Below are 26,996 nucleotides of genomic sequence, written 5' to 3'. Positions count from 1 at the left end.
CGGCCTGTGATCACTGTCAGTGTATCTACCTCCTATAGACGGCGGTGCGGCCTGTGATCGCTGTCAGTGTATCTACCTCCTATAGACGGCGGTGCGGCCTGTGATCGCTGTCAGTGTATCTACCTCCTATAGATGGCGGTGCGGCCTGTGATCACTGTCAGTGTATCTACCTCCTATAGACGGCGGTGCGGCCTGTGATCACTGTCAGTGTATCTACCTCCTATAGACGGCGGTGCGGCCTGTGATCACTGTCAGTGTATCTACCCCCTATAGACGGCGGTGCGGCCTGTGATCACTGTCAGTGTATCTACCTCCTATAGACGGCGGTGGGGGCGTATCCGGGCGTCTGAGGTCGGACCACCCCTTTAAAGGGAACCTGTCACCGGGATTTTGTGTATAGAGCTGAGGATACGGGCCGCTAGATGGCCGCTAGCACATCCGCAATACCCAGTCCCCATAGCTCTGTGTGCTTTTATTGTGTATAAAAACCGATTTGATACATCTGCAAATTACCCTGGGAAGAGTCAGAGCTTGAAAATACGACTCTTCTCTGGTCACACAAGTGAGATATGACTCTTTTATGTTTTACGGATCAAATAGTTGTTGTTTTTTTCCACAATAAAAGCACACAGAGCTATGGGGACGGGGTATTGCGGATGTGCTAGCGGCCCGTGTCCTCAGCTCTGTGCACACAATCCCGGTGACAGGTTCCCTTTAACCCTTTGTGAGGTACGAACATGCGGCCAAAACGCAGAGAAAATCAAAAGCGGAAAATTGGAAACTGTTTGATTTTCATTACATTTTGGATTTATAATTTATAAATAAAAACCATTTTATCGAATGAACTTTACCAAAAACATAAAGTGAAGGAGCGAGGAGAGCGCAGCCGCCTCCTGGGGTGGGGGTCCGTGGGGTCTCTCCTCTCAGACTTCTAGCAGGAATAGTAGAGGGACGGCACATGAGAGGCCAGCAGTCAGTAACCCAGACCCCCCCTATGCCACTGCAATCCGCCACTCACTACATCTCTCTGACTATCCCCACAGTGGGCAGCCATTGCCCTGTGTGGCCGCCATACATAAGCCGTACCTGCCACACGTCCATTATACAGTGACTTGGGCTCCATCACCACCCTCAGAGAAACCCACTGCCAAAATCAAAGATGGCCGCTAAGGCCTCACAAGACGTCAGGACGTAAAGGCATCGTCTGACGTGGAGGACGTTCACCGAGACGTCTGAAGATCTGGGCGGGGGAGCGCAGGGTTTTGGTCACGTGCTCCGCAGTCAGGTGATTGGTGGGAGGTGGTCAGCTGATCGGTGCGGGCCGGTGGCAGTGCTGGCTTCTCCTCCGCTCAGTGTCACATCCAGCGGCTGCACGGAGCGTCCTGTTCTCCTCTCGTCACCATGAACGGTCACCTGCTGCTGTATTCCGGGGTCACCGTGGCCTTCTGGGCGACCCTCATCATCGTAGGTAAGAGGCCGGACCCCCCGCCCCTCATTCATCATCTTGTAGCCCCGGCTTCCCCTCAGGGCCTAGCACCCTGTGCTGTTCATCACCTGTCAACTCTTCTTTCCTTTTTTATGGGGCCCTGCGGTGTGTGGCCCCCGGACCTGTGATGTATGTGTGGGGGCTCCGTGCGTCTTGTGGGGTGCACTGTGTGGGGCCCCTGTTCAGTGTGTGGGGGCCCCGTGCGTCTTGTGGGGTGCAGTGTGGGGCCCCTGTTCAGTGTGTGGGGCCCCGTGCGTCTTGTGGGGTGCAGTGTGGGGCCCCTGTTCAGTGTGTGGGGCCCCAGTGCGTCGTGTAGGGTGCAGTGTGGGGCCCCTGTTCTGTGTGTGGGGCCTGTGGGGTACCAGTGTGCCATGTAGGGTGCAGTGTGGGGCCTCACGGTGGCCCCTGTTTCACGCCCTCCCACGGTTTCCTCTGTCTCTCATTTTCCAGCCGATCCCGTGTCTTGTTCCGTCCTCTGTGGTGATGACTCCTTCAGTGATTCTCTTCCCCTTTTCTGTTTCACCTTTTGGGCCCCTGTGGCCCTTTAGAAGGTGCCTCATTACAGAATCCCCCCGGTCCTCCTCACATCTGTACTGTGGCCGCCAGCGGTGTCTGCCCTAGATTGTTAGCAGTGAGTTGTAGGGGTCTGGGAAAGCTGGGTGCCGCCCTGTACTGGTGGGTGTCATCAACATTAGGGGTCCTGCTCCCTGCACAGCGGGCGAGATCCGGAAAATCCGGCCTCTCAGCATCACCGTGATGACACCCAAAACACAGAATGCCCTCCGGCCGCCGCCGCGGTGTTTGGGGTAAACACTTCCTGCTGGATCTGAGGACGTCCGGACAGATCTGCCCCAGTCTGGAGCCTCTCCCTGTATCCCTGATATACTGCCCCTATATAAAAGGGGAGCCGCCCCGGCTGTGTGTGTGTACCGTATATAGCCCCGGCTGTGTGTGTGTACCGTATATAGCCCCGGCTGTGTGTGTGTACCGTATATAGCCCCGGCTGTGTGTGTGTACCGTATATAGCCCCGGCTGTGTGTGTGTACCGTATATAGCCCCGGCTGTGTGTGTGTACCGTATATAGCCTCGGCTGTGTGTGTGTACCGTATATAGCCCCGGCTGTGTGTGTGTACTGTATATAGCCCCGGCTGTGTGTGTGTACTGTATATAGCCTCGGCTGTGTGTGTGTACTGTATATAGCCCCGGCTGTGTGTACTGTATATAGCCCCGGCTGTGTGTACTGTATATAGCCCCGGCTGTGTGTACTGTATATAGCCTCGGCTGTGTGTACTGTATATAGCCTCGGCTGTGTGTACTGTATATAGCCTCGGCTGTGTGTACTGTATATAGCCTCGGCTGTGTGTACTGTATATAGCCTCGGCTGTGTGTACTGTATATAGCCTCGGCTGTGTGTACTGTATATAGCCTCGGCTGTGTGTACTGTATATAGCCTCGGCTGTGTGTACTGTATATAGCCCCGGCTGTGTGTACTGTATATAGCCCCGGCTGTGTGTGTGTGTGTACCGTATATAGCCCCGGCTGTGTGTAATACCGTATATAGCCCCGGCAGATGGCGCTATTGCGATTATCGCTGTTTCCAGCGCGGCCGCCGGTCTCAGGGTCATGTGACTGAGTGGTTTCCCCAGTAAATATCCGTCCTGGAGTCGTCTCCTTCTCTATCTCAGCCGCGTTGTCGGCAGAAGCTGTGCCGGCGGCCATATTGTCTCCCAGAGTCTAGTAAATACGATAAGGATACGATTCCGGACAAACTGACTGAAGACGACTCTGAGGAGGGAGAAGATGATCAAGACTTCTGTGCAGGACTCTAGATTCCAAGATCTTAGATTCTTGAGGCGATGATTGAGTAATGATCTAGTGGAATTGTGTGGTCGGAGCCTTACAAAACTTCCTCTGTGCCGGCTGTGTGCGCGCTTGTCGTCACTGTGTACATTCTCCAGAGCTGCACTCACTATTCTGCTGGTGCAGTCACTGTGCACATACATTACTTATCCTGTACTGATCCTGAGTTACATCCTGTATTATACTCCAGAGCTGCACTCACTATTCTGCTGGTGCAGTCACTGTGTACATACATTACTTATCCTGTACTGATCCTGAGTTACATCCTGTATTATACTCCAGAGCTGCACTCACTATTCTGCTGGTGCAGTCACTGTGTACATACATTACTTATCCTGTACTGATCCTGAGTTACATCCTGTATTATACTCCAGAGCTGCACTCACTATTCTGCTGGTGCAGTCACTGTGTACATACATTACTTATCCTGTACTGATCCTGAGTTACATCCTGTATTATACTCCAGAGCTGCACTCACTATTCTGCTGGTGCAGTCACTGTGTACATACATTACTTATCCTGTACTGATCCTGAGTTACATCCTGTATTATACTCCAGAGCTGCACTCACTATTCTGCTGGTGCAGTCACTGTGTACATACATTACTTATCCTATACTGATCCTGAGTTACATCCTGTATTATACTCCAGAGCTGCACTCACTATTCTGCTGGTGCAGTCACTGTGTACATACATTACTTATCCTGTACTGATCCTGAGTTACATCCTGTATTATACTCCAGAGCTGCACTCACTATTCTGCTGGTGCAGTCACTGTGTACATACATTACTTATCCTGTACTGATCCTGAATTATATGTTGGGGATGTTTTGACCACAGGCTTGCTGACTGTTTACAGTAATAGCCAGCAGAATTGTGAGTGCAGCTCTGGAGTATAGTCTGGTCATGGTAAATATGAGGTAGGCTTTCTGCTGACCTCCAGTTTGTGATTTTTCCGGTTGGCAGCCATGTTTTCTGTCATGGGGCTCCGTCCCAGAGGCCCCTTCCCTCGCTCTGCTCCTCCTGGCAGTCCTCTCTTGCTCTGCAGGGAACACACATGGTAAATTCTGACCTGCTGTTCATCATGGAGGTGGGAGGCACAGAGGCGCCTCAGCCTCCACCATGTGACCGCGCTGACCTTGTCTCTTCTCTCCTCGCAGGTACCTGCTACACGATATTTGACCTGGGATTCCGCTTTGATGTCGCCTGGTAAGTGAATGGTTAAGAAGTGATGTCAGCGTCCAGCACATGGACTCCTGGGATGGGACGTGTCTGAGCGTCAGTAGTAGATGATGGGTGTTGTGCAGACACTGCGGCCGGCCTGGTTATCTGTATAAAGACCGCACAGCGCCGGGGCTCATACCGCCAAACACCCGTGCTCCTTTCCCGTGGGTGGAACACGACTCGGACACCAGGGTGGCGGTGCAACGCTCGGCGGTGACCAAGTCAGCAGCATAAAGGACAGTCCCAGCAAGGGCACAGGATGGCGCAGGCGACAGTGACTCGCCGGGGGGGATTAAACTTCAGCGACTTTGGGGGGACCCAGGACCAACTACCCCAGCCAGGAGCACCCACTTTGGGGGGCACCCACCGAGAGGAGGTAGCGGCAAGCTTAGGGAGCCGGGCGTGCACAGCGAGGCATGTGGCCAGGTGACCCGATCGTCCCCATCTGGACTCTCCAACCGAACCCGTAGGCCCAAGGTTGGGCAGAAGAGCAGTTCTGGAGTCCACCAGCTGGATAGTCCCTAGGCTGAGGTCCTGTAGAAAGGCCGCTGATGATGGGGAGGCGGGGGTGTAGCCGCCCTTGTCCCCCATAGGATTGGTGGGAGATAATCGTTTCATCATTGGTCGTCATTCTGATGACACCGCTTCTCCACTTCAGCCAACGGGCTCCACAGAAGGGGGAGGGGCTATCAATCTACAGGTGATGTCATCAGCAGATCTGCATAGTTGATTCAGTTTGCTGTGGATGTCAGCCAGGAGGCCATAGCCCCAGACTGCCTCCCCGAAACCGGACACCTGGCGCAAATCGGGGGCAATCCACCCCAAAAGTGTTCGGGTGTCATCACAGGGGGCACTGCTGAGGCCTGCAGATAGTCGGCAGCAGCTTCCCGTGTGCAGGTGCGTCAGGTCTAAGTATATATGACTGTCCATCCCCCGCGGGCGCCATCCGTAGAGCGGTCACCACGTCTGTAGATTATAGCGCCTCCTCAGCCGGGCCGCCTAGTAAATCCGGAATATTCTTCACGCGCTGCGCTAAGTACATCATCGTGACCGCGGTGCAGCGGCGATAAGATGCTTATAGGATGGGATGTATAGAACTATACCGTATACATATGATGAGGGGACGAATACTGTATATACCGCGTCTGTATAAAGGGCGCATACTGTATATATGGTGGAATATACCGCGTCTGTATAGAGGGCGCATACTGTATATATGGTGGAATATACCGCGTCTGTATAGAGGGCGCATACTGTATATATGGTGGAATATACCGCGTCTGTATAGAGGGCGCATACTGTATATATGGTGGAATATACCGCGTCTGTATAGAGGGCGCATACTGTATATATGGTGGAATATACCGCGTCTGTATAGGGGGTGCATACTGTATATATGGTGGAATATACCGCGTCTGTATAGGGGGTGCATACTGTATATATGGTGGAATATACCGCGTCTGTATAGAGGCGCATACTGTATATATGGTGGAATATAGCGCGTCTGTATAGAGGGCGGATACTGTATATATGGTGGAATATACCGCGTCTGTATAGAGGGCGCATACTGTATATATGGTGGAATATACCGCGTCTGTATAGGGGGTGCATACTGTATATATGGTGGAATATACCGCGTCTGTATAGAGGCGCATACTGTATATATGGTGGAATATAGCGCGTCTGTATAGAGGGCGGATACTGTATATATGGTGGAATATACCGCGTCTGTATAGAGGGCGCATACTGTATATATGGTGGAATATACCGCGTCTGTATAGAGGGCGCATACTGTATATATGGTGGAATATACCGCGTCTGTATAGAGGGCGCATACTGTATATATGGTGGAATATACCGCGTCTGTATAGAGGGCGCATACTGTATATATGGTGGAATATACCGCGTCTGTATAGAGGGCGCATACTGTATATATGGTGGAATATACCGCGTCTGTATAGAGGGCGGATACTGTATATATGGTGGAATATACCGCGTCTGTATAGAGGGCGCATACTGTATATATGGTGGAATATACCGCGTCTGTATAGAGGGCGGATACTGTATATATGGTGGAATATACCGCGTCTGTATAGAGGGCGGATACTGTATATATGGTGGAATATACCGCGTCTGTATAGAGGGTGCATACTGTATATATGGTGGAATATACCGCGTCTGTATAGAGGGCGCATACTGTATATATGGTGGAATATACCGCGTCTGTATAGAGGGCGCATACTGTATATATGGTGGAATATACCGCGTCTGTATAGAGGGCGCATACTGTATATATGGTGGAATATACCGCGTCTGTATAGAGGGCGCATACTGTATATATGGTGGAATATACCGCGTCTGTATAGAGGGCGCATACTGTATATATGGTGGAATATACCGCGTCTGTATAGAGTGCGGTGTGGATACTGTATGTACATTATGTGACAGGGCTGGCGGTGAGCCACGTGTTGTTTCTGTGTCTCGGTGACTTTGTGGGCAGGTTGGTTTTGACCCCACCACCCCTCCCCGTGTTTGGAGTGTCAGCTCCTGGGGGTTTACACACAACAGACCTGTGGTCTTGTCTGGCCGGGCCTGGATCCTGGGGGTTGTTGTGGGCTGTCATGTGGCCATTTACTGGCTGCACTACTGAGGCCGCTGTGTGTGAGTGACGGCCTGGAGGAAGACTTCCCTTCTGGGGGGTGTAAAAGAGGCTGCCCCCTGTCAGCCGAGCTGCTGCCCGCCCACTGGGTATGGAGGGAACCAGGTGTCTGCCAGGGACTTATTCACACATGCATGCTCGCCCACCTGCAATGTGCATGTGTCTGGGCTGATGAGGTGGACTGTATGTATTGGGTGCAGGGGCGGGTGGCGTAGCCGTGACGTGTAGCGGATGTGGCGTCATCTAACATTAGTACATATTCATGATGCGCGTTGTTTGCTCGCCTCCTTTCATGCGTTTTTTTCGGAACCTGTAATGAAGAGTGTGTAAGCCTCTCGGGAGTGCGGCCTCGCCGGACAAGTGTCCATTGTGTGCGGTGGTCACGCGCTGCGGCTCCTCCTGACCTCATCTGCATGCTGTCGGTTCTGCTGCTTCTCTCCTAAATGACAGCGTTCTGTCTGTACATGGTAGGGCAGCGTCCACCGCCTCACACTCGCCAGTACTGCCCCAACCACTCGCCCCATGTATTGGTGCTAATTTATACTGATATTTTCGATCTTATAATATATATTAGTTGGTAGTCGCTGAGGTGGTGGAAATTGGCATTTGGCTCTAGTGTATTATAAATGTAAATTATAAGTTAATAAAGCCCTCAGCTGGTAGTGAATTTATAATACACTAGTGCCAAATGCCAATTTCCACACCTTTCCCCCTCCTCACTGACTTAATCAGACCTTTATTAACCCCTAACAGACCGCAGAATAAAATAGACTCTCCTGCGCCGCGGCTCCTCTTCATCTCCGAGTCCGGCGTCTCGCTCCCCTGTCTTCTCCGACCCGCGCTGCGCGGTCATAGTGGGCGCACTACGTCCTGATGCTGTACGGGGTCAGGACAGTGCAGCGCGCGCCCCATCAAAGAAGACCAGGGAGGGTGAGTATCGGAAGCGCTTGCTGCGCTTCTTCCCCGCTCCTGGCACCCGATGCATACTAGTGCGTGCTTCCATTATGGAAGCGCTCACTAGTATTCGCTTTATACGCATTATCGGTATATTGGCAAGGTTAGATGCCGATACCGATAATGTACAAAATCCTGAATATCGGCCGATAATATCGGTACTTCCAATAATCAGTCGATCCCTAGTCCAGGCTTCTACTCCCCTCACTACATCCACAGCCGCCCCTCTGTCCAGGCTGCTACTCACCTCACTGCATCCACAGCCGCCCCTCTGTCCAGGATACTACTTACCTCACTACATCTACAGCCGTCCCTCTGTCCAGGCTACTACTCACCTCACTACATCTACAGCCGTCCCTCTGTCCAGGATACTACTCCCCTCACTATATCCACAGCCGCCCCTCTGTCCAGGATACTACTTACCTCACTACATCCACAGCCGCCCCTCTGTCCAGGCTACTACTCACCTCACTACATCTACAGCCGTCCCTCTGTCCAGGCTACTACTCACCTCACTACATCCACAGCTGCCACTCTGTCCAGACTACTACTCACCTCACTACATCCACAGCCGCCCCTCTGTCCAGGCTACTACTCTCCTCCCTACATCCACAGCCGCCCATCTGTCCAGGCTTCTACTCACCTCACTACATCCACAGCCGCCCATCTGTCCAGGCTACTACTCACCTCACTACATCCACAGCCGCCCCTCTGTCCAGGCTACTACTCACCTCACTACATCCACAGCCGCCCCTCTGTCCAGGCTACTACTCGCCTCACTACATCCACAGCCGCCCCCCTGTCCAGGCTACTACTCACCTCACTACATCTACAGCCGTCCCTCTGTCCAGGCTACTACTCACCTCACTACATCCACAGCCGCCCCTCTGTCCAGGCTACTACTCACCTCACTACATCCACAGCCGCCCCTCTGTCCAAGCTCTACTCGCCTCACTACATCCACAGCCGCCACTCTGTCCAGGCTTCTACTCACTTCATTACATCCACAGCTGCCACTCTGTCCAGACTACTACTCACCTCACTACATCCACAGCCGCCACTCTGTCCAGGCTACTACTCTCCTCCCTACATCTACAGCCGTCCCTCTGTCCAGGCTACTACTCACCTCACTACATCTACAGCCGTCCCTCTGTCCAGGCTACTACTCACCTCACTACATCCACAGCTGCCACTCTGTCCAGACTACTACTCACCTCACTACATCCACAGCCGCCCCTCTGTCCAGGCTACTACTCTCCTCCCTACATCCACAGCCGCCCATCTGTCCAGGCTTCTACTCACCTCACTACATCCACAGCCGCCCATCTGTCCAGGCTACTACTCTCCTCCCTACATCCACAGCCGCCCATCTGTCCAGGCTACTACTCTCCTCACTACATCCACAGCTGCCCCTCTGTCCAGGCTACTACTCACCTCACTACATCCACAGCCGCCCCTCTGTCCAGTCTACTACTCTCCTCCCTACATCCACAGCCGCCCCTCTGTCCAGACTACTACTCTCCTCCCTACATCCACAGCCGCCCATCTGTCCAGGCTTCTACTCACCTCACTACATCCACAGCTGCCCCTCTGTCCAGGCTACTACTCACCTCACTACATCCACAGCCGCCCCTCTGTCCAGTCTACTACTCTCCTCCCTACATCCACAGCCGCCCCTCTGTCCAGGCTACTACTCACCTCACTACATCCACAGCCGCCCATCTGTCCAGGCTACTACTCACCTCACTACATCCACAGCTGCCCCTCTGTCCAGGCTACTACTCACCTCACTACATCCACAGCCGCCCCTCTGTCCAGTCTACTACTCTCCTCCCTACATCCACAGCCGCCCCTCTGTCCAGACTACTACTCTCCTCCCTACATCCACAGCCGCCCATCTGTCCAGGCTTCTACTCACCTCGCTACATTCACAGCCGCCCCTCTGTCCAGGCTTCTACTCACCTCACTACATCCACAGCCGCCCCTCTGTCCAGGCTACTACTCACCTCCCTACATCCACAGCCGCCCATCTGTCCAGGCTTCTACTCACCTCGCTACATTCACAGCCGCCCCTCTGTCCAGGCTTCTACTCACCTCACTACATCCACAGCCGCCCCTCTGTCCAGGCTTCTTCTCACCTCCTCATAAAAACAAATCAGGTTAGTCTGACAACTTCTGTCCTCGGTAAACCCATGTTGGTTATCACTTATAATATTATTTACAGTCACATTCTCCTGAATATAGTCCCTTAAGATTCCTTCAAACATTTTCCCCACAACAGAAGTTAAACTAACTGGTCTATAATTACCTGTGGATGACCTTGATCCTTATTTGAATATGGGCACCACATTTTCCTTGCACCAATCACTTGGCACTGTGCCAGTCCGTAGAGAATCTGTAACAAACTATAAACAGGGGCACAGCAATAACAGAGCTCTATAGGCACTCTTGGGTGAAATCCATCTGGACCCGGAGCCTTGTTCACATTTACCCTATTTAACTTCTCTTGGACCATATGAGTATATCACTGGATGTACTAACAGCCCCAGCACCACAGATATCGGCTCCTTTCTCTTCTTTTGTATATACAGAGCTAAAAAACCTATTTACAGGGCTCCAGACTAAAAAAAATATCAAGGAGCCATTGGCTCCTAACCTGAAAAATTTAGGAGCCAAATGAAATTTTTAGTCGCCAAACTTAAAATACATACTATAGCTGGGATGCTTAGGAGCAGGGGGTTTTCTAAGCTGCAGCCCACGCAGTTAAAGGGGTTGTACACTCATTTCCATGACCTGTCAGACTAGCCAGATTCGCGTTGGTAATCCCTAGGTGCTGGGTCCCGGCTCATTCGCTTCCCGGCCTCCGCTGCTTGTCTTGGGTTTCTCCATGAAAACGTTTGGCTGCAGTGGCATCAAGACAATCTCTGGCCACGGCGGAGATCTGCTCCCCTGGCATCACAGGACCATTTACCATAATGCACAGGAAGCAGCGGTTGTAACACCGTCAAATAGGAGGTTTTCATGAAGGGACTCAAGACAAGCAACAAAGGCTGAGGAGCAAACGAGCCGGGACCCCGACTGGGCATCAGGTATGATCACCAACAGAGGTCCTGCCAGTCTGAGCTCCAGAAATTACTGTATCCAAACCCTTTAAGGAGTAATTTTTATATTTCAAACCAGTATTATTCTATATGTGACACAGAATGGGTTAAAAAAAAAACTATCCCCACTGCAATCACTTGAGAGTCGCCACTGCGACCAGTGACCACATCAGCCGGCATCACGTGTTGACAGTGGGGGTGGGGGGAGGGCAGCTTTTTTTTATTTTTTTACATTAAGAAAAAATATAACAGCTAAAAATATAATACTACACGAGCTTTACTCTTTATTCTCAACCCCTCTGCTTGCTGGTCAGTGAATGAAAACCTCTTGTTTGCTGTTGTTTCTTGAGGAAAGATCGCCCATATTCTAGTGCTGCTCACTGTGGCTGGACATGGACATTCAGTCTGTCAATGTCACTGCCAGCAAGCAGAGATGTAGGAAAGCTAGGGGACCTCCCCTGGCAGCTGAACTAGCCTGTGCTTAACCCCTTATAGGCTGCTTCAGTGCCATTTCCCCTCTTTTGTAACTCTAGCACATGTCTTTGCAGTTAAGGGCTCTCTGCCCATCACCCCCGTGTCAGTAAGGAGCCGCGCACGGACAATTGGTTTCACACCGGAGTCTGTCTGCAGGAGCTCTGCACTGCGGGGTCGCAGAGCATTATATTGATTTATGATGCTATGTAACCCTTACAGTTCTGGAATGTATTGGATAACACTGACCGCATTAGGTCAGTGTTATCCAGTACATTCCAGACCTCTAAGGGTTACATAGCAGTGCTCTGCAGACCAGGACAGCGAGTGTTAAAGCAGCACAGCCGGTGCTTATACTTGTCCTTACGGATCTCTGCCTTCTTCTCCTTGTGACCCCAGGACCCAGTCCTATAAAACACCCTAATAAATCTGCACACGGGTGACTGGCCTCGTGTTATCAGCCGCGGACTGTGCGGCCCTGGTTGAAGTGTCTCCAGCAGCTCAGCGCCACAGCACAGACTCCACTCCAAGCACAAGCCACGCCCACCCTCTATGCCGGGTGATCTGAGGGGCGGGGCTTCACCCAGCAGCAGACGGCTGCAGCGTGTCTGTCTGCTGGATGAAAGGCAGAGCAGCGAGCGGAGGGTCCAGGCGCAAATGGCGACAAGACTACAAAGTCTTGTCGCCATTTAGCAGTTCTAAGGCCTCTTTCACACTTGCGTTGTTGGGATCCGGCATGCACTTCCGTTGCCGGAGGTGCCTGCCGGATCCGTAACAACGCAAGTGTACTGAAAGCATTTGAAGACGGAACCGTCTTCCAAATGCGTTCAGTGTTACTATGGCAGCCAGGACGCTATTAAAGTCCTGGTTGCCATAGTAGGAACGGGGAGCGGTATACTTACAGTCCGTGCGGCTCCCGGGGCGCTCCAGAATGACGTCAGAGCGCCCCATGCGCATGGATGACGTGTCCATGTGATCACGTGATCCATGCGCTTGGGGCGCCCTGACGTCACTCTGGAGCGCCCCGGGAGCCGCACGGACGGTAAGTACACCGCTCCCCGCTACACTTACCATGGCTGTCAGGACTTTAGCGTCCCGGCAGCCATGGTAACCACTCTGAAAAAGCTAAATGTCGGGTCCGGTAATGCGCCGAAACGACGTTTAGCTTAAGGCCGGATCCGGATCAATGCCTTCCAATGGGCATTGATCCCGGATCCGGCCTTGCGGCAAGTCTTCAGGATTTTTGGCCGGAGCAAAAAGCGCAGCATGCTGCGGTATTTTCTCCGGCCAAAAAACGTTCCGTTCCGGAACTGAAGACATCCTGATGCATCCTGAACGGATTACTCTCCATTCAGAATGCATTAGGATAATCCTGATCAGTATTCTTCCGGCATAGAGCCCCGACGACGGAACTCTATGCCGGAAGACAAGAACGCAAGTGTGAAAGAGCCCTAACAGTGTTTCTCGAACAGTAACATTACCAACAAGCTCTGCATCATTAGAAATCACCAGATCCAACCGAGCATCGCCCCTAGTGGGGGCTTCTGCAGACTGGCCCATAGAGTGGTCCTGCAGCAAGTTGAGGAATCTTCTCCGCTTTGCGGTTGAGGCAGAACCATGACCCCGGTCAATGTCTGGGAAGGTAAAATCTCCCATTATGAGCACTGTACCCGCCTGCGCAGCCGCTCTATTTGGTTATACAGTTGACCTTCTCCTCTGTGATGTTCGGGGTCCATAGATTACACCAGTATTCTTTTCTTCAGTGTTTCTATCCCTTCCACCCATGAGGTTTCCACATCCTCACCATCCGCACCCACAGTTGCCTCTTTCACACTTGTCTTCCCTCCTCACATACAGGCACAGACGCCACCACCTTTTCTATTGACCCGTTATTTCCTAAATCGTGTAAACCCCCAATATTAACAGCCCCGTCATGTGAGGAGTCAACCATGTCTCAGCCCCACCGACTACATCCAGGTGCTCCCCTACTACCACAGCCTCCAGCTCCCCCAATATTAACAGCCCCGTCATGTGAGGAGTCAACCATGTCCAGGTGCTCTTCTAGTACCACAGCCTCCAGCTCCCGCAATATTAACAGCCCCGTCATGTGAGGAGTCAACCATGTCTCAGCCCCACCGACTACATCCAGGTGCTCTTCTAGTACCACAGCCTCCAGCTCCCGCAATATTAACAGCCCCGTCATGTGAGGAGTCAACCATGTCTCAGCCCCACCGACTACATCCAGGTGCTCTTCTAGTACCACAGCCTCCAGCTCCCCCAATATTAACAGCCCTGTCATGTGAGGAGTCAACCATGTCTCAGCCCCACCGACTACATCCAGGTGCTCTTCTAGTACCACAGCCTCCAGCTCCCCCAATATTAACAGCCCCGTCATGTGAGGAGTCAACCATGTCTCAGCCCCACCAACTACATCCAGGTGCTCCTCTACTACCACAGCCTCCAGCTCCCGCAATATTAACAGCCCCGTCATGTGAGGAGTCAACCATGTCTCAGCCCCACCGACTACATCCAGGTGCTCTTCTAGTACCACAGCCTCCAGCTCCCCCGCTCTTCTAGTACCACAGCCTCCAGCTCCCCCGCTCTTCTAGTACCACAGCCTCCAGCTCCCCCGCTCTTCTAGTACCACAGCCTCCAGCTCCCCCGCTCCTCTAGTACCACAGCCTCCAGCTCCCCCGCTCTTCTAGTACCACAGCCTCCAGCTCCCCCGCTCCTCTAGTACCACAGCCTCCAGCTCCCCCGCTCCTCTAGTACCACAGCCTCCAGCTCCCCCGCTCCTCTAGTACCACAGCCTCCAGCTCCCCCGCTCCTCTAGTACCACAGCCTCCAGCTCCCCCGCTCCTCTAGTACCACAGCCTCCAGCTCCCCCGCTCTTCTAGTACCACAGCCTCCAGCTCCCCCGCTCTTCTAGTACCACAGCCTCCAGCTCCCCCGCTCTTCTAGTACCACAGCCTCCAGCTCCCCCGCTCCTCTAGTACCACAGCCTCCAGCTCCCCTGCTCTTCTAGTACCACAGCCTCCAGCTCCCCCGCTCTTCTAGTACCACAGCCTCCAGCTCCCCCGCTCCTCTAGTACCACAGCCTCCAGCTCCCCCGCTCCTCTAGTACCACAGCCTCCAGCTCCCCCGCTCCTCTAGTACCACAGCCTCCAGCTCCCCCGCTCTTCTAGTACCACAGCCTCCAGCTCCCCTGCTCCTCTAGTACCACAGCCTCCAGCTCCCCCGCTCCTCTAGTACCACAGCCTCCAGCTCCCCCGCTCTTCTAGTACCACAGCCTCCAGCTCCCCCGCTCCTCTAGTACCACAGCCTCCAGCTCCCCCGCTCCTCTAGTACCACAGCCTCCAGCTCCCCCGCTCCTCTAGTACCACAGCCTCCAGCTCCCCCGCTCTTCTAGTACCACAGCCTCCAGCTCCCCCGCTCTTCTAGTACCACAGCCTCCAGCTCCCCCGCTCTTCTAGTACCACAGCCTCCAGCTCCCCCGCTCTTCTAGTACCACAGCCTCCAGCTCCCCCGCTCCTCTAGTACCACAGCCTCCAGCTCCCCCGCTCCTCTAGTACCACAGCCTCCAGCTCCCCCGCTCTTCTAGTACCACAGCCTCCAGCTCCCCCGCTCTTCTAGTACCACAGCCTCCAGCTCCCCCGCTCTTCTAGTACCACAGCCTCCAGCTCCCCCGCTCTTCTAGTACCACAGCCTCCAGCTCCCCCGCTCTTCTAGTACCACAGCCTCCAGCTCCCCCGCTCTTCTAGTACCACAGCCTCCAGCTCCCCCGCTCTTCTAGTACCACAGCCTCCAGCTCCCCCGCTCTTCTAGTACCACAGCCTCCAGCTCCCCCGCTCTTCTAGTACCACAGCCTCCAGCTCCCCCGCTCTTCTAGTACCACAGCCTCCAGCTCCCCCGCTCTTCTAGTACCACAGCCTCCAGCTCCCCCGCTCTTCTAGTACCACAGCCTCCAGCTCCCCCGCTCTTCTAGTACCACAGCCTCCAGCTCCCCCGCTCTTCTAGTACCACAGCCTCCAGCTCCCCCGCTCTTCTAGTACCACAGCCTCCAGCTCCCCCGCTCTTCTAGTACCACAGCCTCCAGCTCCCCCGCTCTTCTAGTACCACAGCCTCCAGCTCCCCCGCTCTTCTAGTACCACAGCCTCCAGCTCCCCCGCTCTTCTAGTACCACAGCCTCCAGCTCCCCCGCTCTTCTAGTACCACAGCCTCCAGCTCCCCCGCTCTTCATTCTTTACCCCCCATCCCAGTTACTGCCCCGACCGCTCACCCTATGTAGTGTCACTGATGTCTCTGCGGGGTCATTCTTTACCTGTCCCCCGGTTACTGCCCCGACCGCTCACCCTATGTAGTGTCACTGATGTCTCTGCGGGGTCATTCTTTACCCGTCCCCCGGTTACTACCCCGACAGCTCACCCTATGTAGTGTCACTGATGTCTCTGCGGGGTCATTCTTTACCCCCCCCCCCCCCCGCCCCCTTTCGAGTTAATGCCCCGACCGCTCGCCCTATGTAGTGTCACTGATGTCTCTGCGGGGTCATTCTTTACCCCCCCCCCCCCCTTTCCAGTTACTGCCCCGACCGCTCACCCTATGTAGTGTCACTAATGTCTCTGCGGGGTTATTCTTTACCCCCCCCCCCCCCCCCCCCCAGTTACTGCCCCGACCGCTCACCCTATGTAGTGTCACTGATGTCTCGGCGGGGTCATTCTTTACCCCCCCCCTTTCCAGTTACTGCCCCGACCGCTCACCCTATGTAGTGGTACTGATGTCTCTGCGGGGTCATTCTTTACCCCCCCCCCTTTCCAGTTACTGCCCCGACCGCTCACCCTATGTAGTGTCACTGATGTCTCTGCGGGGTCATTCTTTACCCGTCCCCTGGTTACTGCCCCGACCGCTCACCCTATGTAGTGTCACTGATGTCTCTGCGGGGTCATTCTTTACCCGTCCCCCAGTTACTGCCCCGACCGCTCACCCTATGTAGTGGTACTGATGTCTCTGCGGGGTCATTCTTTACCCCCCCCCTTTCCAGTTACTGCCCCGACAGCTCACCCTATGTAGTGTCACTGATGTCTCTGCGGGGTCATTCTTTACCCCCCCCCCCCCCCCCCCCAGTTACTGCCCCGACCGCTCACCCTATGTAGTGTCACTGATGTCTCTGCGGGGTCATTCTTTACCCATCCCCCGGTTACTGCCCCGACCGCTCACCCTATGTAGTGTCACTGATGTCTCTGCGGGGTCATTCTTTACCCGTCCTCCGGTTACTGCCCCGACCGCTCACCCTATGTAGTGTCACTGATGTCTCTGCGGGGTCATTCTTTACCCGTCCCCCGGTTACTACCCCGACAGCTCACCCTATGTAGTGTCACTGATGTCTCTGCGGGGTCATTCTTTACCCGTCCCCCGGTTACTGCCCCGACCGCTCACCCTATGTAGTGTCACTGATGTCTCTGCGGGGTCATTCTTTACCCCCCCCCCCCAGTTACTGCCCCGACCGCTCACCCTATGTAGTGTCACTGATGTCTCTGCGGGGTCATTCTTTACCCGTCCCCCGGTTACTGCCCCGACAGCTCACCCTATGTAGTGTCACTGATGTCTCTGCGGGGTCATTCTTTACCCCCCCCCCCCTTTCCAGTTACTGCCCCGACAGCTCATCCTATGTAGTGGTACTGATGTCTCTGCGGGGTCATTCTTTACCCGTCCCCCGGTTACTGCCCCGACAGCTCACCCTATGTAGTGTCACTGATGTCTCTGCGGGGTCATTCTTTACCCCCCCCCCCCCCCCCCCCCAGTTACTGCCCCGACCGCTCACCCTATGTAGTGTCACTGATGTCTCTGCGGGGTCATTCTTTACCTGTCCCCCGGTTACTGCCCCGACCGCTCACCCTATGTAGTGTCGCTGATGTCTCTGCGGGGTCATTCTTTACCCGTCCCCCGGTTACTGCCCCGACCGCTCACCCTATGTAGTGTCACTGATGTCTCTGCGGGGTCATTCTTTACCCCCCCCCCCCCAGTTACTGCCCCGACCGCTCACCCTATTTAGTGTCACTGATGTCTCTGCGGGGTCATTCTTTACCCGTCCCCCGGTTACTGCCCCGACAGCTCACCCTATGTAGTGTCACTGATGTCTCTGCGGGGTCATTCTTTACCCCCCCCCCCCCCAGTTACTGCCCCGACCGCTCACCCTATGTAGTGTCACTGATGTCTCTGCGGGGTCATTCTTTACACCCCCCCCTCATGTGTTGGTGGATTCCTTAATGATTTATCTCCACATTTTCCTCTCGTTCCTCTTTCCCAGGTTCCTGACGGAGACGTCCCCGTACATGTGGGCCAACCTGGGCATCGGACTTGCCATCTCCCTGTCTGTGGTGGGTGCTGCATGGTAGGTGATTGTCTCACATCCTCTACAGGGTATGATGAATATAATGCAGTAGTGTCAGTGCAGACTGCTGCAGGTGTGTGGGGGGCTATGACGACCTCACACAGGAGAGGACTCGGGCTTCCAGGGTTTTATTTTGGGGTGAAATGATATAAAGTATTGTGTCTGGGGGCTCCCAGGACATGGGCCCCTCACCCCCCTGTAGTTCCTTACGTCTCTGTCTTGTCTTAGGGGGATCTACATCACTGGCTCCAGTATCCTGGGGGGAGGCGTGAAAGCCCCGCGCATTAAGACGAAGAACCTGGTCAGGTAAGGTGACGGCGATCGGTCTTCTCTGAGATTAAGGCGGGGGAGGAGCGGTGATCATAGCGCTGGAGAAATGAGCCGATTCTCTCTTCTTCCAGTATCATCTTCTGTGAGGCGGTGGCGATCTACGGCATCATCATGGCCATTGTCATCAGCAACATGGTGGAGGTAAGAGCGCCCCCGCCCAGGTTAGAGAGCAGCCTCTGGTCCGCAGAGTCTGTGGGGTCCAGAGATGGTGGTCAGAATAACCGCCTGTCCCTTCTATTTCAGCAATTCCGAGGGAACACTCCTGAAACCATCGGGAACTCCAACTATCATGCAGGTCAGTGCCGCGCCCCACAGTCTATGCGTAGAGAATGACCCCCAGGCTGCCCCCCCCCCCCTGCCACCATCTCACCAAGTCTGTAGAGAAGAGCACCCTCAAGAAAAAAAAAATTGCTACAACAGTTATATCGCACCACCCTGTTTTTTTGGGGCGACTGGTCTATCACACCAGTATAAATCATCTGTTCCAGTAGCGTTTGTCCCTCTGTAGTATCGCAGCAGAACCGCGCACGACTGCTGCTCAATACACATGTGCTATAATATACTATGTTAGAAAGTATATTATAGGTGTATCGCACCCTCGATAAGTCACCCCTGTACCAGGACTTCTGTGGCCCTAACAGCCTGTCCTGCTCCACACAGCGACCTCCCCCTACACTGACTGAATGTGAAATGGCGGCCAGATCGGGTCTATTTATAAGGTGGGGGTTGTGTCCATGAGCTGAAACGTCTCCACCTGATGGATGGGTCATGGGTCAAAGTTCTTCACAATGTAAAAGAATATGGCGCCGGTGGACATCGCCATAAGTTCGGCGACTCGCAAAGTTTGCCGTGAAACGACCGCCAGGCGAACCGAACTGCAAGGCCATCTCTAGTCAAAATGCTCGCTCCATCCTCGGGGTGTAGTTTCAATATGGGGTCACTTCTTGGGGTCCATTTATTATTTCACCCCAGGCCCTCTGCAGTCTTCAGCACAAGATGCGTGAATCACATGTGCTTGGTGTCCTTATACTCCTGAGCCCTGGTGTATGTCCAGGTAAAAGATTAGGGCCACATGTAGGGTGTTAATAAGATTAGGGCCACAGAATAATAATAGGAGCGCTCACTCTTCACACAATGGGCACTGAAATGGCATCTGTGGAAAAATTTGAATTTTCACTTTGGACCATCTACGGTGAATTCATTTTTGACGCCTGTGGGGTCAGAATGCACACTACACCCCTTGGTAAATTCTGTGAGGGGTCTGGTTTCTAAAATGAGGTCACTTCTTGGAGGGGTTTCTTTTTTTTATTTTACCTGCAGAGCCTCTACAGTTGTAGGCCGGTGCTGTATAAATCCCCAAACTGTGTCTCGAATGCACGTGGCGCTCCTTCCCTTCTGAGTCCTGCGATGTGCCCAAACCCCACTTTACAACCACCTATGGCCTGTTACCCATTTTCTCTGGAAAATGCAAACGCATATTTTTTATATATTTTTTTTCCTGTTACCCCTTGTAAAAATTTAAAATCCAGGACTAAAGCAACATTTTATTAGAAAAAAATGTTTGAAATGCCTGTTAGGTCAAAGTGCTCAGTAAAACCCTCCATAAATTCAGTGAGGGGTGTAGGTTCCACAACGGGGTAGTTCTTGGGGTTTTCCACTGTGGGGCTACCTCAGGGTGTCTTCAAATGAGACATGGCACCCGAAAACCATTCCAACTAAATCTGTCCTCCAAAAGCAATATGGCGCTCCTTCCCTTCTGAGCCCTGCGGCACGCCCGTACAGCGGGTTACAAGCGCATATGGGGGGTTTCTGTCTAGTGTTCAGGGTGATAAATATTGAGGCTTCTCTTGCTGTTAACCCTTGCTGTGTTGCATCCATTTTCCTTCAATTCCCTAAAGGGTTAATAAAGATTGTAAAATCAGTTTCAGTGTAGAACTGAAAATGGGGTCCTTTATGGGTGGTTTCCAGGATGTCAGCTCCTCAGTCACTTGAGAGGAAAATTGGTCCTTAAAGGGGGATTTTGGAAATTTTCTTGACAATGTGATAACTACTTACATTTTATATTTTAAGCCTCTAACGTCCTAAAAAATAAAATGACATTTACAAAATGAAGCTGAGACAAAGTGGTTGTAAGAGGGGATATGAGTCACTATCCTATGACTCGTCACTATCCGTTAATTCAAAACGTATTGACTAGAGGATTTCATACAATTTCACTGAAGAAATCTATCCAGAGGGTAGTCGCAATAACCGATCTCTGTCACCTAAAACGTAACCTTTATTAAAGATCATTAAATATCGGTTCCCATACAAGGAACTAATAGACAGACAGACGGCCAATACTGCAAGGATAGGGCGTCGGACAACACGTCTGTGCCTCGGCCCGGAGATCCAGCTGAATGGTAGGCGAGCGCTGTCCGCAGGAGGCCCTCCTTACATTTACATACATGATGCACGCTACTCAATTTACGGTCCCAACGCGTTTCCCCTTATAATAATAATAATAAAGGTTCATCAGGGGACATAAGTATCAGACAGAAACAATTAGATACCAAATCAGGTGTCTCAAAATACATACAGAGGACAAAAACCCCAAAATCTGGAGCACCCCCAAACCAGCGCAGGTCTGTAAGAGTAATGGCCTACATGATATATGCAGAACCTGGCGTTCAGAGATACAAGCCACAGACGGTGCCCGGGTGGAGGGAGTGAGGGCACCACATCTGTGGCTTGTATCTCTAAAGGCATTCCGCAGGGCGCGACATCCATCGCGGTGTAAAAGCTCTTCTTGACGTGGGAGCGCCCTCTGCTGGCTGAAATAAATAATGGGAGCCTGTGACTAAAGCCCTTCCTCTCCCGGCTGTGGCAGGAAGGTTTTGATTGACTTTTATTCTTAAAAAGAAATTAAATAAGTGAAATAAATTAAAATAAAAAGCGTTAGTGACCGGTATTAGAAGTAGGTGCACACCTCCCCTCTCATTCAGAAATAAAATATATTTGTTGGTTTTAACAGTAGTATAGCGGACTGCGTGATATCTGCAAATGTGCACTTTTTAAAAAAAAATTATTTCCTTTCTTAGAATTATATATATTTTTTTATTTTATTTTATGTTTTAGCTATATTTAGTATAGCGCTGAGGGGGGTGTTCTGGGGAAAACAGACAAGCATGCCTATCTTTTACAGTCTGAATGTCCCCAAGATGAAGACCTCAGTCCCTTGGAAGGAGTTTCCTGGCAGTGCAGTGCCCTTGGGGTCCAGTAGATGGATTACACGATTAGCGCCCATTGTCACAGTATAAACATACGGTAATAGTTTTACTAATATTTTGTCTTGAGAAAAATTTAGAAGAAAGAGGGGAAAAAATAAATTTGATTTTCAAAATTTTCACAGTTTTTCCTTAAAGACACAGGGGCACAGTTATGAAGACTGGCGCCCCATAGATGGCGGAGGACCCGCCGAAGTTATGAAGAGGCGCCGGCCTCTCCATAACTTCAGTGCATCCAGCGCCACTTCTCAATGTAACCAACTTCCGAGCCGTCTTACATTTTAGACCATTTTCTACACCTAAAACGAGCGTAGAAAGTGGTGAATTAGGGTCCATTCACTCGTCCGTAGTACACCCAGCTGGCACCCCCATAAAACTGCCTATGCAATTGCGGACATGAATAGAACATGTTCTATTTTTTTCGGGAGCAGCGGACTAAGATCGGCGGCGCAATCCGGAAATGCAGATGCGGAGAGCACATAGTGTGCTGTCCGCATCCATTCCGTCCCCATAGAGAATGAATGGGTCCGCACCCGTTCCGCAATTTGCAGAAGGGATGTGGACCCATTATTACGGGAGTGTGAATGGAGCCTTAGACCGGCCTGCTGGCCCGAACCACGACCACTATTTTAGACCTGGTGTAAGCGGGGAAAAGTCACAGCACCTGAAATGCGTCTAATTTAGGCGTATTTTAGATTAGTAAATGACCCCCATATTATATATATTTTTTTATTTTTTTTATATTCTATGTAATGACCACAAAGTCAAAGGTGCCCCCCCCCCCACCAGATACACGTAGGTGGGCTCAGAAATTAAATGGTTATTTGCAGTTACCGTATTTTTCACCCTATAAGACGCACCTAGGTTTTAGAGGAGGACAAGAAAAAAATATTTTTCATTAGACATCAGATTAGCAATCAGATCCCCAATATTAATCAGACCTCAGATCATAAAGAAGACCCCCAATCAGACCCCAGATGAGACCCCCCCTGCCTCATATCAGCCCCAGCCCTGGATCACAAAATAAATAAACCACTTACCTCTCCTGCTCCTCTCCTCCAGCACGATCCTCGTGCTGTGAACTGGCGCGCACAGTGTGAGGTCACAGAGCGCCCAGCCGAGGACCAGGAAGCGGTGAGTACAGAGCCTTCACGCTTCCCGCTCCTCCGGTACGATAATGGAAGCGCTCATTAGTATTCGCCCCATAAGACGCAGGGGCATTTTTCCCCCCAGTGCATCTTATGGGACGAAAAATACAGTAGATAGACCCAGTGCTAAAACTGAAAAAATGGCCTGGAAAGGAAGGGGGATAAGCACTCTGGTAATGAAGTGGTTAACACGAGAAAACAGTCTGAGTCGGTTGGATAAGTAAGTGTTCCAGTTATTACCACATAAAGCGACGGGTCAGATCTGCAAAAATAGGTTCCATCAGGAAGCTGAAAAATAGCTGCAGCAAGAAGGGGTTAATCCTTTACAGAAAATAAAGAAAATTGTGTTCAGCTGCTTAAAAAACAATAGCTCCAGCATTTTTCTGTAAAAACTCTAACATTTGCTGTCGGAGATCTCCTCTCTCCTTTGACGGAGCTGATATCTAGTGGCCTCAGCGTTATTTCTGGGAACTGCCTGACATCTCTGCCGCATGGAGTCCACGGCCTCCTCTGACCGGGGCAATTGGACTACATTCCACTATTCTTCTGCTTTTTGGGGTTTTGCCTCATAGACCACATTTCTTTGATGTCCTGGGATTGTGTGGCCGCTCCATTACCTCCGTCCTGTTTGTCTGTGTTTTAACGTGAATTGGAGGATTTCAGAATAAATAGGCTTAACTAGGCTAAGTGATGAAATTATTTACTAAGCGTGATTAAATATAGGGTAAAACAGACCCGTCACATACAGAATAATCACCGGGCCTGCACAATACAGTATGGGGGAGGGGAAGCTCCTGTTCCCATGCTACCCACGTAGCACAGGGCTGACTTTGCAGGGGCTTCTTGCTGGTGACTTGGCTTCACTTCATCATCATCCGATGGTAGCAGTGCTCCCTAGTATCTTCAGATCTTCTTCTTTCTGGAGGTGACCATTGTCTTCACCTCGTTGTCTTCTGATGGTGGCAGGGCTCCCTGGTATCTTCAGATCTTCTTCTTCTTTCTGGAGGTGACCATTGTCTTCACCTCGTTGTCTTCTGATGGTGGCAGGGCTCCCCGGTATCTTCAGATCTTCTTCTTTCTGGAGGTGACCATTGTCTTCTGATGGTGGCAGGGCTCCCCGGTATCTTCAGATCTTCTTCTTTCTGGAGGTGACTATTGTCTTCACCTCGTTGTCTTCTGATTGTGGCAGTGCTCCCTGGTATCTTCAGATCTTCTTCTTTCTGGAGGTGACCATTGTCTTCACCTCGTTGTCTTCTGATTGTGGCAGGGCTCCCTGGTATCTTCAGATCTTCTTTCTGGAGGTGACCATTGTCTTCACCTCGTTGTCTTCTGATGGTGGCAGGGCTCCCTGGTATCTTCAGATCTTCTTTCTGGAAGTGACCATTGTCTTCACCTCGTTGTCTTCTGATTGTGGCAGGGCTCCCCAGTATCTTCAGATCTTCTTCTTTCTGGAGGTGACCATTGTCTTCACCTCGTTGTCTTCTGATTGTGGCAGGGCTCCCTGGTATCTTCAGATCTTCTTTCTGGAGGTGACCATTGTCTTCACCTCGTTGTCTTCTGATGGTGGCAGGGCTCCCTGGTATCTTCAGATCTTCTTTCTGGAAGTGACCATTGTCTTCACCTCGTTGTCTTCTGATTGTGGCAGGGCTCCCCAGTATCTTCAGATCTTCTTCTTTCTGGAGGTGACCATTGTCTTCACCTCGTTGTCTTCTGATTGTGGCAGGGCTCCCTGGTATCTTCAGATCTTCTTTCTGGAGGTGACCATTGTCTTCACCTCGTTGTCTTCTGATGGTGGCAGGGCTCCCTGGTATCTTCAGATCTTCTTTCTGGAAGTGACCATTGTCTTCACCTCGTTGTCTTCTGATTGTGGCAGGGCTCCCTGGTATCTTCAGATCTTCTTTCTGGAGGTGACCATTGTCTTCACCTAGTCTTCTGATTGTGGCAGGGCTCCCTGGTATCTTCAGATCTTCTTCTTCTTTCTGGAGGTGACCATTGTCTTCACCTCGTTGTCTTCTGATTGTGGCAGGGTTCCCTGGTATCTTCAGATCTTCTTCTTTCTGGAGGTGACCATTGTCTTCACCTAGTCTTCTGATTGTGGCAGGGCTCCCCGGTATCTTCACATCTTCACACTTTTTCAGTTCCTCAGGATGAGGTGTTCAGGTCCTGATTGTTGGGCTGTTTTTCCCCCTATTATTCTGTTGCACTTACAGGTAGATATTTGCTCTGTAGAAATATCAGTTGATGTCGTAGCGCTGTTATTCTGAACACTGTCTCGTATGGTTCCCAGCCGGCCGCCCCTCCATCCCCAGTGGGCAGCACAGGACATGATGCTTCCTGTAGGGGGCGTCCCGTAATCCCTCAGTCACTATATGTTCATTGTGGTCTGGCAGGTCCCATGACTGGATCCGGAATATTCCTCATTCTTGTCCTCTGTGGGTTTGCAGGGTTCTCCATGTTTGGCGCCGGCCTCACTGTGGGATTCTCCAACCTCTTCTGTGGGATATGTGTGGGAATTGTCGGCAGCGGAGCCGCCCTGGCCGATGCGCAGAACCCCAGCCTCTTCGTGAAAATTCTGATTGTGGAGATCTTCGGCAGCGCCATCGGGCTGTTTGGAGTGATTGTCGCCATCCTGCAGGTACCAGCGCCATCTTTCTTCTGCTCAGTCTCCATCCTCACATGTTTACTTGCTGACTGCTGCTGATCCTCTGTGCTGCTGTGAGTCCTGCTCCAGCTGTCCATGCTTATAATAAATCTCTCTTTTTATTTGATTTGCAGACGTCTAAAGTAAAGATGGGAAACTGAAGGCTGATAGTTTGGAGGACACAGACTTTCTTCCGTGCGCTCACAGGCGCCGCTGATCCCAGCCCGGCCGTCTTTCGTTCCTCGCGTGCTGTACCATGTGTATATATTTCATTGTGATAAGTATATAGATTTATTGCTGGAGATTGGTCCTGTCTAGACGAGGGCCAGAGAAGCGGCGCCCCCCTCCTGGTCATGTGATCACGGCGTGTAATAAATCCCTCCCCTCCTGTTACGGTCACTTTCCCACAGTGTTGAGTATTTTGTGTGATTTCACTCCTGCCGCCATATCCTCTGGACCGGGTCTATAGCTGCCCCCTCAGCCCAACACAGGGGGCGCTCTCTAGCGCTGCACGCACTGGTGCGGGACATTAGGGGGCGCTCTCTAGCGCTGCACGCACTGGTGCGGGACATTAGGGGGCGCTCTCTAGCGCTGCACGCACTGGTGTGGGACATTAGGGGGCGCTCTCTAGCGCTGCACGCACTGGTGTGGGACATTAGGGGGCGCTCTCTAGCGCTGCACGCACTGGTGCGGGACATTAGGGGGCGCTCTCTAGCGCTGCACGCACTGGTGCGGGACATTAGGGGGCGCTCTCTAGCGCTGCACGCACTGGTGCGGGACATTAGGGGGCGCTCTCTAATCTTGTATCCATACAGACTCTGCAAACATTTCGTCTCTAGCTGACCCTCCCCTGTGTCCGCGCCGCTGGGTCCTCACTGGATGTAAATGATCTTTTCTATCTGGACCATAATAAAGGTTATTTGTGTCGTGTCATTCAGTCGCTTCTTCTGGGCAGGTCCTGCAGTGAATGAGTTATCGGGGCAGAGTAAGAGCAGCGCTGACCCCGTGTGCCCTCTGTCTGCCCCCCAGGCCGGGGGTACATGATGTTATATAGTTTAACCTGACGGACCAGTCTCCCCACAACAGAGGCTGCCACAGACTGATATAACCTCCAGAGACAGGTGACAGATGTCAGCTGCTCCTCTTATAACGCTCCAGCGCTGATATAACCTCCAGACATTACATCACATGTGACTGATATCAGCCGCTCCTCTTATAACGCTCCAGCACTGATATAACCTCCAGAGACATTACATCCTATGAGACTGATATCAGCCGCTCCTCTTATAACGCTCCAATACTGATATATCCTCCAGAGACATTACATCACATGTGACTGATATCAGCCGCTCCTCTTATAACGCTCCAGCGCTGATATAACCTCCAGAGACATTACATCACATGTGACTGATATCAGCCGCTACTCTTATAACGCTCCAATACTGATATATCCTCCAGAGACATTACAT

General features: G+C 52.1%; 2 protein-coding genes across 2 annotated transcripts; both read left to right on the top strand.

Annotated features, from left to right (window-relative positions):
* Positions 1-1,278: 1,278 nt before the first annotated feature.
* ATP6V0B (ATPase H+ transporting V0 subunit b) lies at positions 1,279-26,104 on the top strand. The gene is made up of 8 exons (XM_040407127.1): positions 1,279-1,468; positions 4,506-4,554; positions 18,059-18,142; positions 18,371-18,448; positions 18,544-18,613; positions 18,716-18,767; positions 25,331-25,521; positions 25,662-26,104. Exons 1-8 carry the CDS (start codon positions 1,402-1,404, stop codon positions 25,686-25,688), a joined length of 618 nt encoding a protein of 205 aa, XP_040263061.1. The 5' UTR covers positions 1,279-1,401; the 3' UTR covers positions 25,689-26,104.
* On the top strand, positions 23,914-25,319 carry LOC120978781. Its single transcript, XM_040407126.1, has 2 exons — positions 23,914-23,978; positions 24,055-25,319. Coding segments are annotated over exons 1-2 (762 nt in total). The 5' UTR covers positions 23,914-23,976; the 3' UTR covers positions 24,815-25,319.
* Positions 26,105-26,996: the final 892 nt, after the last annotated feature.

This window comes from Bufo bufo, chromosome 9, assembly GCF_905171765.1.
Source record: "Bufo bufo chromosome 9, aBufBuf1.1, whole genome shotgun sequence".
Lineage (NCBI taxonomy): Eukaryota > Metazoa > Chordata > Amphibia > Anura > Bufonidae > Bufo > Bufo bufo.
The sequence above is the reverse complement of the archived record's forward strand: the minus strand, read 5'-3'. Positions and strand labels throughout refer to the sequence as shown.